This window comes from Scyliorhinus torazame, chromosome 28 (genome assembly GCF_047496885.1).
Source record: "Scyliorhinus torazame isolate Kashiwa2021f chromosome 28, sScyTor2.1, whole genome shotgun sequence".
NCBI classification, from domain to species: Eukaryota; Metazoa; Chordata; class Chondrichthyes; order Carcharhiniformes; family Scyliorhinidae; genus Scyliorhinus; species Scyliorhinus torazame.
This window is the reverse complement of record NC_092734.1, coordinates 10,238,046-10,258,550: the sequence shown is the minus strand read 5'-3', so window position 1 is coordinate 10,258,550 and position 20,505 is coordinate 10,238,046. Positions and strand designations below refer to the sequence as shown.

Genomic DNA, 20,505 nt, shown 5'->3' with positions numbered 1-20,505 from the left:
AGCGGAGCTACTGATTATTTTGAGAGCGTCTCAATGTTGTGTCCCGACAGTAGCTTCACACTTGTAATTACCGTGACTCATTTGAGAAGACACAACAGATCTGAACTGATGCAACGTATTGGCAATGGTGCAATAAGATATGTTCCCTCAAGGACAGAATCTGTCATTTGCGCTCAGGGAAATGTCAAGCAACATAACAACTCATACGTTCCTGGGTGGGATTATGGCTGCGATCTACCGGTCCGTGTTGCCCCCGAAAAGCAGCGCGGCGCGGCTGATAGGTGCCGGGAGATCGTCCTTCCAGGACCTACTCGGTGCGCCACACCTCGCAAGATCTAACACGATCTTGCAAGTCTTCGCTCTGTGTATCCCGGCCACAATGGGCGGGATCACTTTCCGCCAAATCTGCATATTAGAGTGGGACAGCTAGTCTCACTCAAATGTGTATTCCCGAGATCTAACCAAGGTGTGGGATCTAACCCCCTCATATTGGAGATCTTGGGTGAGCGCTGTTCTTGCACTCTGGGCTGGGTAGCACCCTGACACTGCTGGTGGCACTCGGGCACTGTCACCTGGGTGTCACACAACCGGGGGGGGGGGTTGTTGAGGACTCCATTGTAGGTGCGTTGGGGCTTTGGGAGGGGTGCTGGGGGAGGACAGGACGTAATTTTTAAGAGACGTCCCAATCTCTCCCTGTACTGAGGAGTTCCGGCGTCGGAGCGTCTCATTGCGGAAAACGGGACTAAGTGTGGTCTCGGCCGTGCGTTCACCGCTGAGGCCCCCGATCGACCCGAATAGCCGTTCAAAAGCGTGTGTGTCTCGGCGTTCCGAGCGCTGGGAAACACCTGGATAATCATGCTATGGGACTGTGTTCCCATTCATGTAGATCGTGCCCTATATATTTTCTGTAATGTAACAAAACCTCCCTTTACAGCAACATTAGACATTTGATACTGAGCCACATGGGAGATATCAGGACAACGTGGTAGGTTTCTAGAAGCATCTTAAAGGAGAGATGGAAAGTTTTAGGGAGGGAATTGCATCATTCCGGGTCTCAGCACTGAAGGCACAGCTACCAATATTGAGGCAAAGAAAATCTGGAGTACATAACGGAACAGAATTGGAGGAGTGCAGAGATCTCAGAGTTGCAGAGCTGAAGGAGGGCATAAAGACAGGGAAAGGTGAGATGTTAGAGGGATTTACAAAACCAAGAACCCATTCCAGCTCACTAGCGGCCCAGGAGGGAAATCTGCCGTCCTGACCTGGTCTGGCCTACATGTGACTCCAGACCCCCAGCAATGAGGTTGAAATGATCCAGCCAGTCACTCAGATCAAGGGTAATGAGGGGTGGGCAACAAATGTTGGCCTCGCCAGCGATACCCATGCCCCATGAAAGATTAAATGTAAAATGTGATTCTGAGATCAGAGGCTCACTCAAGGAGATGCCATCATATTCGCTGGATCTGGGCGTTGATGATTCAACACTCGGTGACATCTCAATATGAATCATCAGCATGATGAGAGAATACAAATAATAAGGAACCATAATGCTGGTGACCTCTCTATGTGAATGGGCGATGAACCTACTGATGTAATGTCAACTGTGGAGTGATTTACTGTTGTGTACAAAACGTTCTGTAAAAAAAGGGACAAATGTCAGAGGGAGAGGAATGATGGACTGGGCGAGCGTTTTTCACTTTTTCATGATCATAGAATGCCCACAGTGCAGAAGGAGGCCATTCGGCCGATCGAGTCTTCACCAATCCTTCGAAAGATCACCCTACCCGTCCTATTTCTGTAACCCCACCCAACCTTTTGGACACTAAGGGGCAATTTAGCACGCCCAGTCCACCTAACCTGCACAACTTTGTATTGTGGAGGAAACCGGAGCACCCGGAGGAAACCCACGCAGGCACGGGGAGAACGTGCACACTCCACATAGACAGGCACCGGAGGTCAGAATCGAACCCGGGCCGCTGGCACTATTAAGGCAGCAGTGCTAACCATTGTGCCACTCCATGGTGATTTTAAATTGACTGAGCTATAATCCGGCCTCCACCCCTAACACCGTCCACACTTACCACGGGTACCTGTGTATAATTGGGGGAATGGAGCAAGCTATTGGTTATTGTAAAGGTGGCGATTAAAATGTATTACACGCTCCTGCTATTACAGGTAGTTCAATTCCCTGTACTTGTCAGTATTACAAAGAACCTTCCTGTTTTTAGTTACATCAAGGAAAGAAGCACTTTTACTAACAGCCAGAGTCAGGGTAAAAAAGTCACGGATAGGAAAACAAACAAAGAGTGTGTGGGAGGCATAATAATGGGAAGCATATAGAAAGGGAAATGGGCAATTGTATAAAGGCGATGATTGATTGACAAGTCAATTCTGATTGGCGAACACCCCTTTTCCCCCCCGTTACGATTGTTTGAAATTTGGCATTCTTGCATTTGTCCTGTTGAATGCAAAATGAAAAGTTTCAGCAACACATCTCTCTTTTCAGCAATATTGAATTGTGAAAGTCGCACTGAGGAGTGAAAGACAAACAACGAGAGGAAGACAGAAAGAATTAGAATGGCATAAAAAGGGTCTGTTAGTGTACAAAATAGATGTTAGGCTAGAATTAGTGGGACATTGCTTCATTAGGTCAGTGCATCGATGGCACTTGTCATTATTCATCCTTGACAAAGAAATCTAGGAATTTGTGGAGTAAGCAAGGTCGCCGTTTGTCAGGTCATAGAATTTACAGTGCAGAAGAAGACCATTCGGCCCATCAAGTCTGCACCAGCCCTAGGAAAGAGCACCCGACCCAAGCCCACACATCCACCCTATCCACGTAACCCAGTGACCCCACCCAACCTTTTTGGACACTGAGGGCAATTTAGTATGGCCAATCCACCTAACCGGCACATCTTTGGATTGTGGGAGGAAACCGGAGCACCCGGAGGAAACCGATGCAGACACGGGGAGGACGTGCAGACTCTGCACAGACAGTGACCCAAGCCGGGAATCGAACCTGGGACCCTGGAGCTGTGAAGCAACTGTGCTAACCACTGTGCTACCCACAGGTTCTCCAACTGGATTGGCTTATATCACCATTCCGTTAGCCTCACAAAAGCCAATAAATCTTCATTCTCTCCTGGAGGTTTCCCAATGTTCAGAATTATAAGCTTGGAATTGTTAGATTTAGTGTTGATGAGGATTCCTTTCCACTGCAGTCATTCAAGGCTGGTGATTCATGTCACAGAGGGCCTTAGTAATGACCTGCTCATGGTCCTGACATGTCATTCAACATTGGAGGCTCCCAAAGAGACCAACAAAGCTGTGGACTCTCACTCCAACAGGTAATGAATTGTTCCTGGAGATTTTCTTTATTCCTTTCGCCTGCCTTGGAAGTATCTGTGTGTTGTCCTGCCATCCACACGCCTCTTGGTGTTAGAAGACCATCATTTTCAGGATGAAAAGCCGTTTCACCACTCAGACGTAGAGTGGGGAAGGCGTCACTCATTCAAAATGCAAATTCAATAAGATTTCTACCAGGAAGGAAATGCGGTATTTGAGTAGTTTGGGACTTGACGTGGGGCAAGTGCAGCATGCCGGAGAGGATTAGGTGACATTGGAGCAATGGGTCCTTAACGTCCCCACCACTGGGTCTGTTGTAGACCAAAGACTGATTGCTATGATTGTCATTAATTCCAATTGCTAAGTCATGTCGCCAGATTTGTAGAGGATGAACTATGGTCCATCGTTCTTTCAGCGATTCCTATTGTCCTGGGCCACCAATGGTGAATTCCATTGCTCGTGACGACAATAAATTAGCCCGCTGGTTCGCCAGAATTATAGAATACAGTGCAGAAGGAGGCCATTCGGCCCATCAAGTCTGCACCGACCCTCTGAAAGTGCACCCTATCTAGCCCAATTACCCACCCTATCCCCACAACCCCACCTAGGGGCAATTTAGCATGGCCAATCCATCTAACCTGCACATCTTTGGACTGTGGGAGGAAACAGGAGCACCCGGCCGAATCCCACACAGACACGGGGAGAACGTGCAGACTCCACACAGAAAATCACGCGAGGCTGGAATTGAACCTGGGACCATGGCGCTGTGAGGCAGCAGTGCTAACCACTGTGCCACCCACAAATATTCATCAAATATGCCGTGCACTCATCAACATCTAAAAGACCGATGCAGAGATTCCTCGCAACACCTGGGTTACAAATACACTTCTTCTGCCAAAAAAACTCACTCTTCCTTTCTGACGGTCTTTGGTCTCTTTTTAATCGGTTTTCTTTCTTGCTCTCTTGTGTTTGGCTCGGTCTTTATCCTCCTCTGGACTCTCATTCACCCAGCTTCCTTTTTGGCTTTGGTCTTTTCCCAATCTCATTCGTCCATGGGTTCGGGGGGTTGGGGGTAAATCAACGGCCGCTATGTTCAGAAGGTCCCAGATACAAGATTGCCATCACTGCACCCTGATTGGATCACCAAGTCAGCAAATCGTGTACTGCGAATATACTGCAGTGTCAAAGGTAATGAAGAAGAAACTCCAATGAACGTTGTTTGCGAGCAAACCCACCACTGCAGTCAATCTCTGGCCGATGTCATTATTGCCAACAAACAATGTGATGCACAATGGGCTGAACCGGCAGGGTTATAGGGATCAAGCGGGGGTGTTGGGACAGACTGGATTGTTCAATGGAGAACCAGCATGGACTCAATAGGCCGAATGGCCTCTTTCGGTGTCATGAGCAATTCTAAATTCACCCAGCGGTCTCCTACACATGACTCCTGCGGGTAACAGGCATTTAAATAGATTTCAGGATGTTTCGAAACGCCATCAGATTGTGCAAGATCCAAAGCATTCACCAAGTCACCAAGTAACGGAACTATCTTTGTTTTGCCTCGTCCAACATTGCACCTGCTATGACACAGCTAACAGTATGTGTCAAATGTACTGATATAGCACAATGAATAGCCAGCAACGAGAAAGGTTCTAAATCTACTGAGCTTCCCAGATACTCTGATGCAAACTCACCCATTTGTAAGCAAATCCCATATAACCCAATCGAAACGCAAAATACGCAAGATGCTAGAAATCTGAAGCTGAAAATGCCGGAAATGTTCAAGCAGGTTTTAAAAAGAATTAGCCCATCCCTAATTTCCCTTGAGAGGGACATTGGGTCTGGAGTCGCAAGTAAGCAAGGAAGGCAGAAATTCCTTGCCGAAAGGACATGAGTGAATCGGATGGGTCACACCATCCACAAGTGTTTCACGGTCATCGTTAGAATTTTAATTCCAGATTTATATTGAACTCAAATTTCACCATCTGCAGATGGCGGAATGTGAACCCAGGCCCCCAGAGCCTTGCCCGGGGTCTCTGCATTACTAGTCCAGTGGCAATACCTCTGTGCACCACCTACCCTGTAGCCAGCAGGTCAGGCACCCTCGGTGGAAAGAGGAAGAGAAGGTTTCAGGTCTGTGATGTTTCACCTGAATCGGTCTCGTCTCCATATCAATTTATTCCCCATACAACTGTTCGATTAGGAAACACCGAGATATGTCTAGTGTCTAGTCCATGACTTGATCCATTGCATGTGCTTCAAGAAATCCTGCCAATGTGGATTTGAGTTAAATTCAGCGATTTGCAGGTTGAACCTCTCTTGACGTTGGGGGGGTCTCTGATCTGATATGGGGGGGGGTCTCTGATCTGATAAGAGAGGGGTCTCTGATCTGATATGGGGGGGGGGTCTCTGATCTGATATGGGAGGGGTCACTGATAGGGGGGATCTCTGATATGGGGGGCGGTCTCTGATATGGGGGGGCGGTCTCTGATATGGGGGGGCGGTCTCTGATATGGGGGGCGGTCTCTGATATGGGGGGCGGTCTCTGATATGGGGGGGGTCTCTGATATGGGGGGGGTCTCTGATATGGGGGGGCGGTCTCTGATATGGGGGGCGGTCTCTGATATGGGGGGCGGTCTCTGATATGGGGGGGCGGTCTCTGATATGGGGGGCGGTCTCCGATATGGGGGGCGGTCTCCGATATGGGGGGCGGTCTCCGATATGGGGGGGCGGTCTCCGATATGGGGGGCGGTCTCCGATATGGGGGGCGGTCTCCGATATGGGGGAGGCCTCCGATATGGGGGGGCCTCCGATAAGGGGGGGCCTCCGATAAGGGGGGGCCTCCGATATGGGGGGGCCTCCGATATGGGGGGGCCTCCGATATGGGGGGGCCTCCGATATGGGGGGCCTCCGATATGGGGGGCCTCCGATATGGGGGGCCTCCGATATGGGGGGGCCTCCGATATGGGGGGGCCTCCGATATGGGGGGGCCTCCGATATGGGGGGCCTCCGATATGGGGGGGGCCTCCGATATGGGGGGGCCTCCGATATGGGGGGGCCTCCGATATGGGGGGGGCCTCCGATGTGTGGGGGCCTCCGATGTGTGGGGGCCTCCGATGTGGGGGGGGCCTCCGATGTGGGGGGGGCCTCCGATGTGGGGGGGGCCTCCGATGTGGGGGGGGCCTCCGATGTGGGGGGCCTCCGATGTGGGGGGGCCTCCGATGTGGGGGGGGCCTCCGATGTGGGGGGGGCCTCCGATATGGGGGGCCTCCGATATGGGGGGCCTCCGATATGGGGGGCCTCCGATATGGGGGGCCTCCGATATGGGGGGCCTCCGATATGGGGGGGCCTCCGATATGGGGGGGCCTCCGATGTGGGGGGGGCCTCCGATGTGGGGGGGGCCTCCGATGTGGGGGGGCCTCCGATGTGGGGGGGGCCTCCGATGTGGGGGGCCTCCGATGTGGGGGGGCCTCCGATGTGGGGGGGCCTCCGATGTGGGGGGGCCTCCGATGTGGGGGGGGCCTCCGATGTGGGGGGGCCTCCGATGTGGGGGGGCCTCCGATGTGGGGGGGCCTCCGATGTGGGGGGGCCTCCGATGTGGGGAGGTCTCCGATGTGGGGAGGTCTCCGATGTGGGGAGGTCTCCGATGTGGGGGGGGGGGGGTTTCAGATATGGGGAGGTCTCAGATATGGGGGGGGTCTCAGATATGGGGGGGTCTCAGATATGGGGGGGGGTCTCAGATATGGGGGGGTCTCAGATATGGGGGGGTCTCAGATATGGGGGGGGGTCTCAGATATGGGGGGGTCTCAGATATGGGGGGGTCTCAGATATGGGGGGGGTCTCAGATATGGGGGGGGTCTCTGATATGGGGGCCTCCGCGATATCATCGCCCGTAGGGGACTGGAGCAGGGCAACGCTGGTGCCAATCCCGTTTTTTGCCTGATGCGAGATTCTCCTCTGCACCGGAAACTCTGCTACCGACGGCGAAACAATCGACCAATATCTATCTTGTACACTAACATTCGGAAATAACATGAGGTAAATATGAATTAATAGGTAATCTGTGATCTGACACACCACACCAAGGCACTCAACAGCCGCTCCGGTTTGGACTGCTTCAGGTGACTGCACACCTCCCCCATGGTTCACATCCCGCTCCTGAGACTGCATACTGCTGGATTCACAAAGCTGAACTAATTACTGGAACACTTCCAACTCTTTCATGGACCGCTAGCCTCACTAACTCTCACTGCGTCTGGGTTTCTTTGAACTACAGTGTACCGGCTGCAATGATGCAATAAATGGCTCCCAGGGCTTCTGTGTCCCAACTCCTTGGCATGGAACCAATCACATTTGCTACTTTCTCAGTTCCCCAGGATCTGGCCAAGCCCTAACCACCCACAGCCTTACAGCTTCCAGGACTTCTCTGTGAGCTGCAAACCATTTGAGGTCTAAACTGCAACGAAACCCCTCTCCCAACAAACATACCAATAAATTGAACCCAGAGGCCCTTCTTAAATTTCATGCATCTCCAAGTCAGCCTTTCAAAGTTCACTGAATACCTTTAAATTAATTTAGCTCTAATTCCCAAAAGAAAACATCTCTGGACTGCACTTCATGGCACACAGTGTAGATGTCGTGTCTCCAGTTCTCCAGCTAAGTTAGCACACCTGCTGTTTTATGGCTTAATCTCTTCTATTTTGATCATTTAACAAAAATATGTTAACCTTCTGAACTGCCATTTTCTTTCAGGTGTTCTTGCAAGCTCTGAAGTCCAGCATTTTGGTTACCTTACCTTCACAACAATCTACCCAGAACTAAAAAATCATCTCTAAAATATTAACACGAACTACGAAATAGATATCCATCACATAGAATAAGTACTGTTAATTCGGACAGTGGTCAGCGACAGAGTGGTGTGACTGCAAGGGAGGCAGGTAGGGGGATCCTGAGTTTAGGAGTTGAGGAGCCTCAGACCTTGACCTTGTCCAACAGGTATGAGGTACTTGCTCCCTGTGTGGATGAGGAAGAGGGCTGTAGGGAGGATGCGTTGACTGACCACTGCACCATGATACAGGAAGCCATTCAAGAGGGGGGAGCAAAAAGACAAGTGGTAGTTGTAGGGGATTCTATAATTAGGGGGATTGATGGCATCCTTTGTAAGCCAGATCGAGAGTCCCGCATGGTATGTTGTCTGCCCGGTGCCAGGGTGAGGGACATCTCTGATCGGCTTGAAAGGATTTTGGAGAGGGAGGGGGAGGATCCAGGTGTTGTGGTCCACGTTGGGACTAACAACATAGGTAAGACTAGGAAAGAGGACCTGTTTGGGGATTATCAAACACTGGGGACTAAATTAAAGAACAGGTCCTCCAGGGTTATAATCTCTGGATTACTACCCGAGCCACGTGCCAATTGGCATAGGGTTGAGAAAATTAGAGAAGTTAACACGTGGCTAAAGAAGTGGTGCGGGAAAGAGGGATTCCATTTCATGGGGCATTGGCATCAGTACTGGGGCAGGAGGGACCTGTACCGTTGGGACGGTCTTCACCTGAACCATTCTGGGACCAGTGTTCTAGCGAATAGGATAAATAGGTTGGTCACAAGGACTTTAAACTAGCAAGTTGGGGGGGGGGGGAAGGGAAGTGTAAAGCTATGGACAATATAATGGTTAATGGAGATCAAGGTAGCAGGTTACATGACAGGTTATTATGTAGAGATATGGGTTCAAAGACAAGGAAAATTAGGAGAAAGGGTAAGAGGAAAAATAATTTGCGAAAAGTTACTGATCAAGGTGTTAGGATTCATAACAAAGACATAAAAAACAGCATAAGTGTACTTTACCTGAATGCTCGTAGTATACGGAATAAGGTGAATGAGTTGATGGCGCAAATCATCGTGAATGACTATGATTTAGTGGCCATTACTGAAACATGGTTAAAAGATGGTCACGACTGGGAGTTAAATATCCAAGGGTATCAGACTATACGAAAGGATAGAATGGACGGTAAGGGCGGTGGTGTAGCTTTGTTGTTTAAGGATGGCATCCGGGCAATAGTAAGGGATGATATTGGTGCTATGGAGTACAAGGTTGAATCAATTTGGGTGGAAATCAGGAATAGTAAGGCGAAAAAGTCACTGATAGGAGTAGTCTATAGGCCACCAAATAGTAACAGGATGGTAGGGCAGGCAATAAGCAAAGAAATAACGGATGCATGTAGAAATGGTACAGCGGTTATCATGGGAGATTTTAATCTGCATATCGATTGGTTTAACCAGGTTGGTAAAGGCAGCCTTGAGGAGGAGTTTATAGAATGTGCCCGGGATAATTTCCTGGAACAGTATCTAATGGAACCTACAAGGGAACAAGCGGTCCTAGATCTGGCCCTGTGTAATGAGGCAGGATTGATTAATGATCTCATAGTTCGGGATCCTCTTGGAAGGAGCGACCACAATATGGTGGAATTTAAAATACAGTTGGAGGATGACAAGGTAAAATCAAACACTAGTGTTTTGTGCTTAAACAAAGGCGATTACAATGGGATGAGAGAAGAACTAGCTAAGGTTGACTGGGAGCAAAGACTTCATGGTGAAGCAGTTGAGGAACAGTGGAGAACCTTCCGAGCGATCTTTCAGTGTTCAGGAAAGGTTCATACCGACAAAAAAGAAAGATGGTAGAAAGGGGAAAAATCGACCGTGGATATCTAAGGAGGTGAGGGAGAGTATCAAATTGAAGGAAAAAACATACAAAGTGGCAAAAATTAGTGGGAGACTAGAGGACTGGGAAGTCTTTAGGGGACAACAGAAAGCTACTAAAAAAGCCATAAAGAAGAGTAAGGTAGACTATGAAAGTAAACTGGCTCAGAACATAAAAGCAGATAGTAAAAGCTTCTACAAATATATAAGACAAAAAAGAGTGGCTAAGGTGAATATTGGTCCTTTGGAAGATGAGAAGGGAGATTTAATAATAGGAGATGGGGAAATGGCTGAGGAGCTGAACAGGTTTTTTGGGTCAGTCTTCACAGTGGAGGACACAAATAACATGCCAGCTACTGATGGAAATAAAGGTATGATAGGTGAGAACCTTGAGATGATTGTAATCACTAAAGAGGCAGTATTGGGCAAGCTAATGGGGCTAAAGGTAGACAAGTCTCCTGGCCCTGATGGGATGCATACCAGAGTGTTAAAAGAGATGGCTAGGGAAATTGTAAACGCACTAGTGATAATTTATCAAAATTCACTAGACTCTGGGGTGGTCCCAGAGGATTGGAAAGTAGCAAACGTGACACCACGGTTTAAAAAAGGTCGGCAGAAAGCGGGTAATTATAGGCCGGTAAGCTTAACTTCGGTTGTAGGGAAAATGCTGGAATCTATCATTAAGGAGGAAATAGCGGGGCACCTGGAGGGAAATTGTCCCATTGGGCAGACACAGCATGGGTTTGCAAAGGGCAGGTCGTGTCTGACTAATTTGGTAGAATTTTTTGAGGACGTTACCAGTGCAGTAGATAACGGGGAGCCAATGGATGTGGTATATCTGGATTTCCAGAAAGCTTTTGACAAGGTGCCACACAAAAGGTTGCTGCATAAACTAAAGATGCATGGCATTGAGGTTAAAGTGGTAGCATGGGTAGAGGATTGGTTAACTAACAGAAAGCAGAGAGTGGGGATAAATGGGTGTTTCTCTGGTTGGCAACCTGTAACTAGTGGGGTCCCGCAAGGATCAGTGTTGGGCCCGCAGTTGTTCACAATTTACATAGACGAATTGGAGTTGGGGACCAAGTGCAATGTGTCAAAGTTTTGCAGATGACACTAAGATGAGTGGTAAAGCAAAAAGTGCAGAGGATACCGGAAGTCTGCAGAAGGATTTGGATAGGTTAGGTGAATGGGCTAGGGTCTGGCAGATGGAATTCCATGTTGCCAAGTGTGAGGCTATCCATTTTGGGAGGAATAACAGCAGAATGGATTATTATTTAAACGGTAAGATGTTAAAACATGCTGCTGTGCAGAGGGACCTGGGTGTGCTGGTGCACGAGTCGCAAAAAGTTGGTGTGCAGGTGCAACAGGTGATTAAGAAGGCTAATTGAGTTTTGTCTTTCATTGCTAGAGGGATGGAGTTCAAGACTACTGAGGTTATGGTGCAATTGTATAGGGTGTTGGTGAGGCTGCATCTGGAGTATTGTGTTCAGTTTTGGTCTCCTTACCTAGAACATAGAACATAGAACGATACAGCGCAGTACAGGCCCTTCGGCCCACGATGTTGCACCGACATGGGAAGTCAAAAAACAAAAGCCATCTAACCTACACCATGCCATTATCATCCGTATGCTTATCCAATAAACTTTTAAATGCCCTCAATGTTGGCGAGTTCACTACTGTTGCAGGTAGGGCATTCCACGGCCTCACCACTCTTTGCGTAAAGAACCTACCTCTGACCTCTGTCCTATATCTCAGTTTAAGGCTATGTCCCCTCGTGCTTGCCATTTCCATCCGCGGGAGAAGGCTCTCACTGTCCACCCTATCTAACCCTCTGATCATTTTGTATGCCTCTATTAATTCTCCTCTGAACCTTCTTCTCTCTAACGAAAACAACCTCAAGTCCATCAGCCTTTCCTCATAAGATTTTCCCTCCATACCAGGCAACATCCTGGTAAATCTCCTCTGCACCCGTTCCAAAGCTTCCACATCCTTCCTATAATGAGGTGACCAGAACTGTACGCAATACTCCAAATGCAGCCGTACCAGAGTTTTGTAAAGCTGCAACATGACCTCATGACTCCGGAACTCAATCCCTCTACCAATAAAGGCCAACACACCACAGGCCTTCTTCACAACCCTATCAACCTGGGTGGCAACTTTCAGGGATCTATGTACATGGACACCGAGATCCCTCTGCTCATCCACACTTCCAAGAATTTTACCATTAGCCAAATATTCCGCATTCCTGCTATTCCTTCCAAAGTGAATCACCTCATACTTCTCTACATTAAACTCCATTTGCCACCTCTCAGCCCAGCTCTGCAGCTTATCTATGTCCCTCTGTAACCTGCAACATCTTTCCGCACTGTCGACAACACCACCGACTTTAGTGTCGTCTGCAAATTTACTCACCCACCCTTCTGCGCCCTCCTCTAGGTCATTTATAAAAATGACAAACAGCAACGGCCCCAGAACAGATCCTTGTGGTACGCCACTTTTAACTGAACTCCTTTCTGAACATTTCCCATCAATCACCACCCTCTGTCTTCTTTCAGCTAGCCAATTTCTGATCTACATCTCTAAATCACCCTCAATCCCCAGCCTCCGTACTTTCTGCAATAGCCTACCGTGGGGAACCTTATCAAACACTTTACTGAAATCCATATACACCACATGAAATCCATATACACCACCTGAGAAAGGACATATTGGCACTGGAGGAAGTGCAGAGGAGATTCACTAGGTTGATCCCAGAGTTGAGGGGATTAGATTATGACGAGAGGTTGAGTAGACTGGGACTGTACTCATTGGAGTTTAGAAGGATGCGGGGGGATCTTATTGAGACATATAAAATTATGAAGGGAATAGATAGGATAGATGCGGGCAGATTGTTTCCACTGGTCGGGGAAAGCAGAACTAGGGGGCATAGCCTCAAAATAAGGGGAGGTAGATTTAGGACGGAGTGTAGGAGGAACTTCTTCACCCAAAGGGTTGTGAATCTCTGGAATTCCTTGCCCAGTGAAGCAGTTGAGGCTCCTTCTTTAAACGTTTTTAAGAAAAAGATAGATGCCTTTCTAAAGAATAAAGGGATTAAGGGTTATGGTGTTCGGGCCGGAAAGTGGAGCTGAGTCCACAAAAGATCAGCCATGGTCTCATTGAATGGTGGAGCAGGCTCGAGGGGCCAGATGGCCTACTCCTGCTCCTAGTTCTTATGTTCTTATGTTCTTATCACTAGTGTAAAAACTGTAGCCAGTACAAAATTAGGTTTGTTCACTTTTTTCCCCCCGATGTGTGACTGGAAGAAAGTATGACCCGTGTTTCATGGGCACCTTGTCTCTCAGAGTCACCCCGAGTGATAGACACGGACTCACAATGATGCCAGTTCGAGATGCAGCATCCAATTATACAGGTTGCCAACCCTTCAGGGGTCACGAGCAATTACAGATTAATCTCCTATACACTGCTGGCATACACCCAGTAAAATCATAGGAGCAGTTAAAAAGGACTTTGTTTTTTAAAAGTCTATTTATATATTTATAATTAATAACTATTTATAAACTTAAGAATATTGGAGACCGGGAAGAAAAGGCTGAACGGGTTTGGGAGGGGGGAGGCGGTCACATGATGAGTAATAAATCCATCGTAAATGAATTACTATTTATTAATCCTCTAAATTAGACAATAATACAAACAGTAGGAGGTGAACAAAATGTTCTGTGCTTTAAACTTTTTTTTATATTAAAGTGATATCAAGAATTGATTAAACCAAGGAGTTGGGGAATTCTACCGGCAGCCGTACACTCCCCAAATCCCAACCATCGGACTTGTGGGAAGCGATCGGTAAAATAGCAACATTTTTAAAAAGGTTCCTTCATTGGAAACTTTGCTGTACGTGTTCGTGAAAATTAAAACCACATTTCCTGAGAATTCCTTGGAGCACAGGAGATTTAAGATTAAATTTCGTTAACGGGGTTGAAGATCATGAAGTGTGAGGTTTCTTGTGGCAGTAGAGACACTAACATGAAGACACAGGTTTAATGGGATTGGTAGAAGTACCAGAAGTCACAAGATAATGTTTGTAGAGCTTTTGATTGGAAACTTTGAAGCATATATGATTGAAAATAAAAACGGTAGGACAGGTTGAGCATCCCTTATCCGAAATGCCGAAAACCGGAAAAGTCCGAAAACCGCACTTTTTTGATGCTACGAGTGGGAATCCCACAAGGCTCCCGGACGATACGCAATTCCCAACATTCCGCACATGAACAGTTCCTAACACGCGACTCACATGGGCAGTTCTCAATACGCGACACGCATGCGCAGTTCCAACGTTCCTCACAGGCACAGTTCCCAACATTCCTCACATGCGTATTTCCTAACATTCTACACATGCGTAGTTCCCAACGTGTGCCACACATGCGCAGTTCCCAACGCGCACTGCACACATGCAGTTCGCAAGGTGCATCTCGCATGTACAATTCCCTTACACACTTGGCTCCAAGCATTTCGGATAAGGGATTTCCAATGTGTAGTTGATTACAGGCCAGATATCATGAGCAACGCGAGGTTTTCTCCAAATCCTAAACACCATGGCCAGACTTTTCCGGCTGTTCCAGCCAGCGGACCATCTATTCCCACCAACTGCGAACCCCTGCTGCAGGTGGCAGGGAAAATCCTGCCCCATAACTCTCGTATAAGCCAAGGGCTATGTTCCTTTCTACAAAAACGTAGGTTTTCCACTGGCTGATATTCCCAAGAATATTTCAACTCTGTTTTTGTTTTGTCTAATTTCTACCAGCCCACCCCCATCTACTGTCGCTCTGCTATTCACCTGTTGCTTTCGAACATAAAACATACAGTGCATAAGGAGGCCATTCGGCCCATCGAGTCTGCACCAACCCACTTAAGCCCTCACTTCTATCCTATCCTCGTAACCCAATAACTCCTCCAAACCTTTTTGGACACTAAGGGCAATTTAGCATGTCCAATCCACCTAACCTGCACGTCTTTGGACTGTGAGAGGAAACCGGAGCACCCGGAGGAAACCCACGCAGACATGGGGAGAACGTTCAGACTCTGTTCAGACAGTGACCCAAGCCGGGATTCGAACCTGGGGCTCTGGCGCTGTGAAGCCACAGTGCTAACCACTGTGCCACCGCACTGCCAACCATATATCATGAACCAAAACTTTCCCTCCTGACTTAAGTTCCAACTCCCGCCACTGATTAACAATCGCCCGTGCGCCCGCCCGACTTTGAGATCAGGCAGCAGGAGCCGCGTTTGAGGGAGGGAGAGATGGTTTCGCTTCACGGGTCGTGACATGGGAGGAGCAGAGCAATTTTTGGTGGTAATTGGGTCCCTTTTCAAGATGCTGCTCCACCTAGGGGGGAATCAGAGGAACTACGCAAGCCTCCTGTTGCTGTGTTTGCATTTCAGCCTCAGACACGGCCACCGATTTCACGTCCTGTGCCAGGCTGGAGAAGACGGGGTTTACTCTCTCTCTGAGCACAAGGCAGCAAGAAATTTCATAAATGGGGCTCGGGGTTTTGATTGGAGTAGATAGGGAGAAATTGTTCCCCGTGGTGGCATTGGACGCAGGGTCGGAAAATCCTGACCCATGGCTCTCGTATAAGCCAAGGATTGAGTTCCTTTCTACCAAAATGTAACTTTGCTGCTGGCTGATAGTCACAGGGATATTTAAACTCTCTCTTATTTTAACTAACCCACTGCCACCTGCTGTCGGGCATTTTTTGTAAAACACATCAAGTTGTTGTGATCTGGGATGTTCGGTTGAGGGGATGGTAGAATGATAACATTCAAAAGAAAATTGGGTATTTGTCTAAATGGGAAAGGATTGCAGGGTTGTGGGGAGAGAGCCAAGGAGCAGTCGACACCACAGACATAGTGTTGCTTTGCTTCTCATAAGGATGCTGTTAAAAGGCTGAACCAGTCGTTCTAATTGGGTAGCTTGTGAGCAAAGAGCCGGCACAGGCATGCAGGGCTTAATGGCCTCCTTCTGTGCCGTTGTTGCTGGACAGACATTGAAGTGAATCATTGAAGAAGCACGCTTACCGAGAGCGAAGGGGTCCCATCGTCTTCCACTGTTACTTGCAGCTGGTAGGAAGCCTGCCTCTCTCTATCCGGAGGAGATGGACGAGTGACAATCTCCCCTGTCAGCCTGTCGATTCTGAAGGTGAGGTCTTCATTGCCATGGGTGATGTAGTAGTACAGCACGGCATTAATGCCAGTGTCTATGTCTGTGGCTTGAACTCTGGTGACCGCAGTACCTCCTCCGACATTCTGAAAAATACACAAACCCTGTTAAAGGAAGCTGAGAGTTAAGCCAGGGGTCTGGAGGACTCTGCTCAGTTTGGATCATTGCATCAGGCGAAGGATATAATGGGGCTGGGGTGGAGGGGACACAGTTTCAATCAATAATAGCAGAGTTAAAAGGGTTAAATTAGTACACGTTGTGTTAGCTTTGGTTTTTTTTGACCCTTCGGTTTAGATCTCATTGGGTTTTGAAAAATGGTCAAAGATTCGCTCGGGTTGACACACAGAAGCGGCGGCACAGTGGTTAGCACTGCTGCCTCACAACGCCAGGGACCCGGGTTCGATTCCACCCTCGGGTGACTGTCTGTGCGCAGTATGCACCTTCTCCCCGTGTGTGCGTGGGTTTCCTCCGGGTGCTCCGGTTTCCTCCCACAGTCCAAACGGTGTGCAGGTTGGGCGGGTTGGCCATGATCAATTGCCCCGTAGTGTCGAGGGATGTGCAGGTCAGGTTATGGGGAGAGGGCGGGAGAAATGGGCTTAGGCGGAGTGATCTTTCGGGTGGGTAAGTGTAGACTCCATGGGCCGAATAGCCTCTTTCTGCACTTGTAGGGATTCTGTGGATTCTAAACTATTTTCAGATGCGGAAAGCTTCACAATGTTCAAATTAGAGCTCAGCCATTCAGGGGAAAGGGCAAACTCTCTCCCCCAGAGGTTGTTAGTTGATGAGCGATCAATTGAATACTTTACTGTTGAGATGGACTTACTTCTGTTGGGTAAGGGTAGCTGGTACACGGATAAGAGGCAGGCTAAATGGAACGGAGGTATAGATCAACCATGATCAATAGGCCGGCTGGAAAGGCTGCATGGCCTTCTCCTGGTTCCTATGGTAACATCACTGGACTAGTAAACCAGAGGCTCCACATTTGAACAGGGGTTCAAATCCCACCACAGCAGCTGGTGCAATTTAAATGCAATTCATAAAATCTGGAAATAAACCTCAGTAATTACAAGCGTTGTAAAAAACATACCTGATGTCCTTTCGAGAAAGAAATCTGCCGTCCCTACCTGGTCCAGACCCACAGCAATGGGGTTGGCTTTTAACTTACCTCTGAAAGGGACCAGCAAGCCATTCAGTTCAATTAGGGAAGGGCAGTAAATGTTGTCCTGGCCAGCAATGCCCACTTCCAAGAGAAGAATTCGAACACTTATCCCCAAACCAAACACCATCCATCGATTCCATCAATCTTCATAGTTGTCTACCTCAATGTATCCTCAAGGGCGTTGATTTTAAAATCCTTTCCTTTGACTTCACATACTCTGTGCCTTGCCCCTTCTTAACTCTGAAAATTCGCCCACTCGAAATGCCCCTCAACTTTTCTGGCGCTGGTCAACCGTCTGTCCTTCTCTCTCTTCTCTCCGTCAGCGGCAAAGGATTCAGATACCTCACTCTGAAGTCTCCGGCCTCCCAATTTACACAAAAAAACTCTTTAATACCTCATCTTCTCAGACCTTCCTTAACTTTGAGTCAGAAGCCTAATTGGCAAAACCTTTTGGATGATCCATAGAAGCCACAGAACAGTTACTGCACAGAAAGAGGCCATTCCGCCCATCGCGTCTGTGCCAGCCAGGGAATAAAAGAAACTGGCCCCCTTTTCTTCATGCCCCCTCTCATCCTTCCACCAATCACCTTAACTCTATGCCCCCTGATACTTGACCTCTCCGCTAATGGAAACAGGTCTTTCCTATCTACCGGAATGGACTCACGGAGCTCAATGGCCTCCATAACCTCAGAATCATTACGGCGGAGGAGGAGGCCATTTTGGCCCATCGTGTCCGCACCCACTCAGCAAATGAGCAACTCCGAGTTCCATTCTCCCGCCTTCTTCCCATAACCCTGCACATCCTTCCTCTTTAGATAACAGTCCAATGCCCTCTTTCGATTGAACCTGACTCCACCACACTCTCTGACAGTGCCTTCCAGACCCCAACCACTCATTGTGCAAAAATGTTCCTCATACCATTATTGCTTCTTTCACTAATTACTTCAAAACTGTGCCCTCGCGTTCTTGTTCCGTTCACCAGTGGGAACAGTTTTGACCTGTCTACTCTGTCCAGACCCCTCATGATTTCGAGCACCTGTGTACCTTTACCTCGGCCTTCTTTTCTCCAAGAAAAAAGACTGTCCTAATTTCTCCAATTTATCTTCAAAACAGGAGTCCCTCGTCCCAGGAACCATTCTCCTGATCTGTTCTGCACTCTCTCCAATAATGACTTTGTGACTACATCCTTTGCTGCTGCACTCTCTCCTCCTTCAAGCCGTCCTTGACCTCCCTCTTTAACCAGGGGCCAGGTTTTCTGGGGCCTGATCGCAGGAGGGCAGCCAGGTACCATACCTTGAGCATCGTCAGTGCTTTGAAGGAGTGAGTGGTGGGGGGTGGGGTGTGATGACGATCGGAGGAGTGGGGTCATTCCTGGTGAAGGTAATTTTTAAAGAAGGGTTGAGAATGGAGCGGGACGTGATGGGCTAGAATTGCCATAGCTCACTCCAGCGACTTCCTAGCTAACCAATGGAGCCAGTTCCATAGACCGTTCCAAAGACTAACAACCCTTTGGGTGAAGAAAACCTCTCCTCCTCCCACGAGAGAAGTGAATAAAAAGCTAGGAAACTATTCTAGTTGCTATAATCCTCACGAGGACCAAGGGGGAAAACCATTGATTGATATCCCTGTTGGGTTTGGGAGAATATGACTTCCCGTATTGAGCGAGATGAGGCCTATCAAACAGGGCTCACCAGCGGGCACTTAAATATCGACCCCCAGAATTGGCAGTTCCTGATAGTCCCGGGGCTGGGGCATTTGTTGTGTACGTCGTGACTGTGGCCTTATCGGTGCTGGAGAATAATCCTGCGTCTCCTGGAATTAATACACCAGCCCTCAGTCTTTCTGTTTCGTTCCTTGGCTTCGGGAGAAGGGAATGCAAATAACAACGCTCCCCATTCTGATTTGTATTCCAATTATGTCGGTTCCACAGTAGATTGCATCAAAATTCAGCACGGATTGTTAACAACCTTGAAATAAAGGACAGAGTTTGATATTTGTTCATCAAAAATAATCAATGGAAAAAAAAAAAAAATCGGCCCTCTTATGCATGCATAATTCTAAGTTGCAAACAGATTTGCAAAGTAGGTACAAGGCAATCAGGTGTGAATCTTTGGTCTGGAGCAGAAGGGTGTGAAATTCTTTCATCAGGTGTGAAATTGGAGAAGGCAGATGCTGTTTGCGTTTATGTTAAAATTAAAAGGAAACAGCTGCTGTGCTGCGGAGAAATAACCTGAGAAGCAGCAAAGCTGGAGTTTGAGGTGGTAAATATTTCTCAGTGTCGTGGTGTTTGGCCGTTATGCTTTGGAAGTGTTACTTGTTTGCCACTGCAGAGAGACCCTTCCCCATGATCCATCAGCCTGGCTCAGATGTTATCATAGAATCCCTGCAATGCCGAAGGAGGCCATTCGGCCCCACTCACCTCACCCTATCCCCATAATCCCTGTGGTAGTCGGTATTAGGGGTATTACGGTACCCTGAGTAATGCTGTAAGACCATTGGTGTGGGAGGTACCTGAGACTGCTATTTCATTGGTGAAGCCTGCCTGCTGGTTCCGCCCAGTAAGGCGGAGTATAAGAGCCTGTGTCTCCCCAGCAGCCGCATTCTGTACCTGCGCTGCTGGGGGAAACATCTAGTGCAATAAAGCCTTCAATTGTCTCCAATTTCGTCTCAGGAGCTATTGATCGAGCATCAATCCCATATAACCTTTGGTACTATGGAAAGATGCGAAGCCCCCGAGTGTGGAAGCTTGGATCAATGACATGGCAGGGTTCATCAAGCTGGAGAGGATAAACTTTGCCTTGCGAGGGTCCGTGCAAGGGTTCCTTGGGCGGTGGCAACCGTTCCTAGACTATCCCGCGGAGCGTTAGGAGGCGGTCAACAGCAGCAGCAGCCCAAGGGCGGGGGTCCCCTGTCCCTGCTACGCTCCGGAAACACTCTCTTCACCTTCGAGGTCTTATTCGCCCACACAAATCCAATGATGCTCCTGCTTACCCGTTTGAAAAAGGCCTTGGGGATCAAAATGGGAAGGCACTGGAACACAAAGAGAAACCTTGCGAGCGCGGTCATTTTGACCGACTGCACCCTACCTGCTAGT

The 20,505-nt window shown here is 48.4% G+C and overlaps 1 protein-coding gene across 7 annotated transcripts in view; it reads right to left on the bottom strand.

Annotated features, from left to right (window-relative positions):
• The window catches only part of cdh23 (cadherin-related 23), an 815,609-nt gene that overhangs the window by 187,272 nt on the left and 607,832 nt on the right, over positions 1–20,505 (bottom strand). For all 7 annotated transcript variants that reach the window (XM_072491426.1, XM_072491427.1, XM_072491428.1 and 4 more), the window contains one exon: positions 16,111–16,338. In XM_072491426.1, coding sequence (XP_072347527.1) covers positions 16,111–16,338 — 228 coding nt within the window. The remainder of the gene's footprint in view (positions 1–16,110; positions 16,339–20,505) is intronic.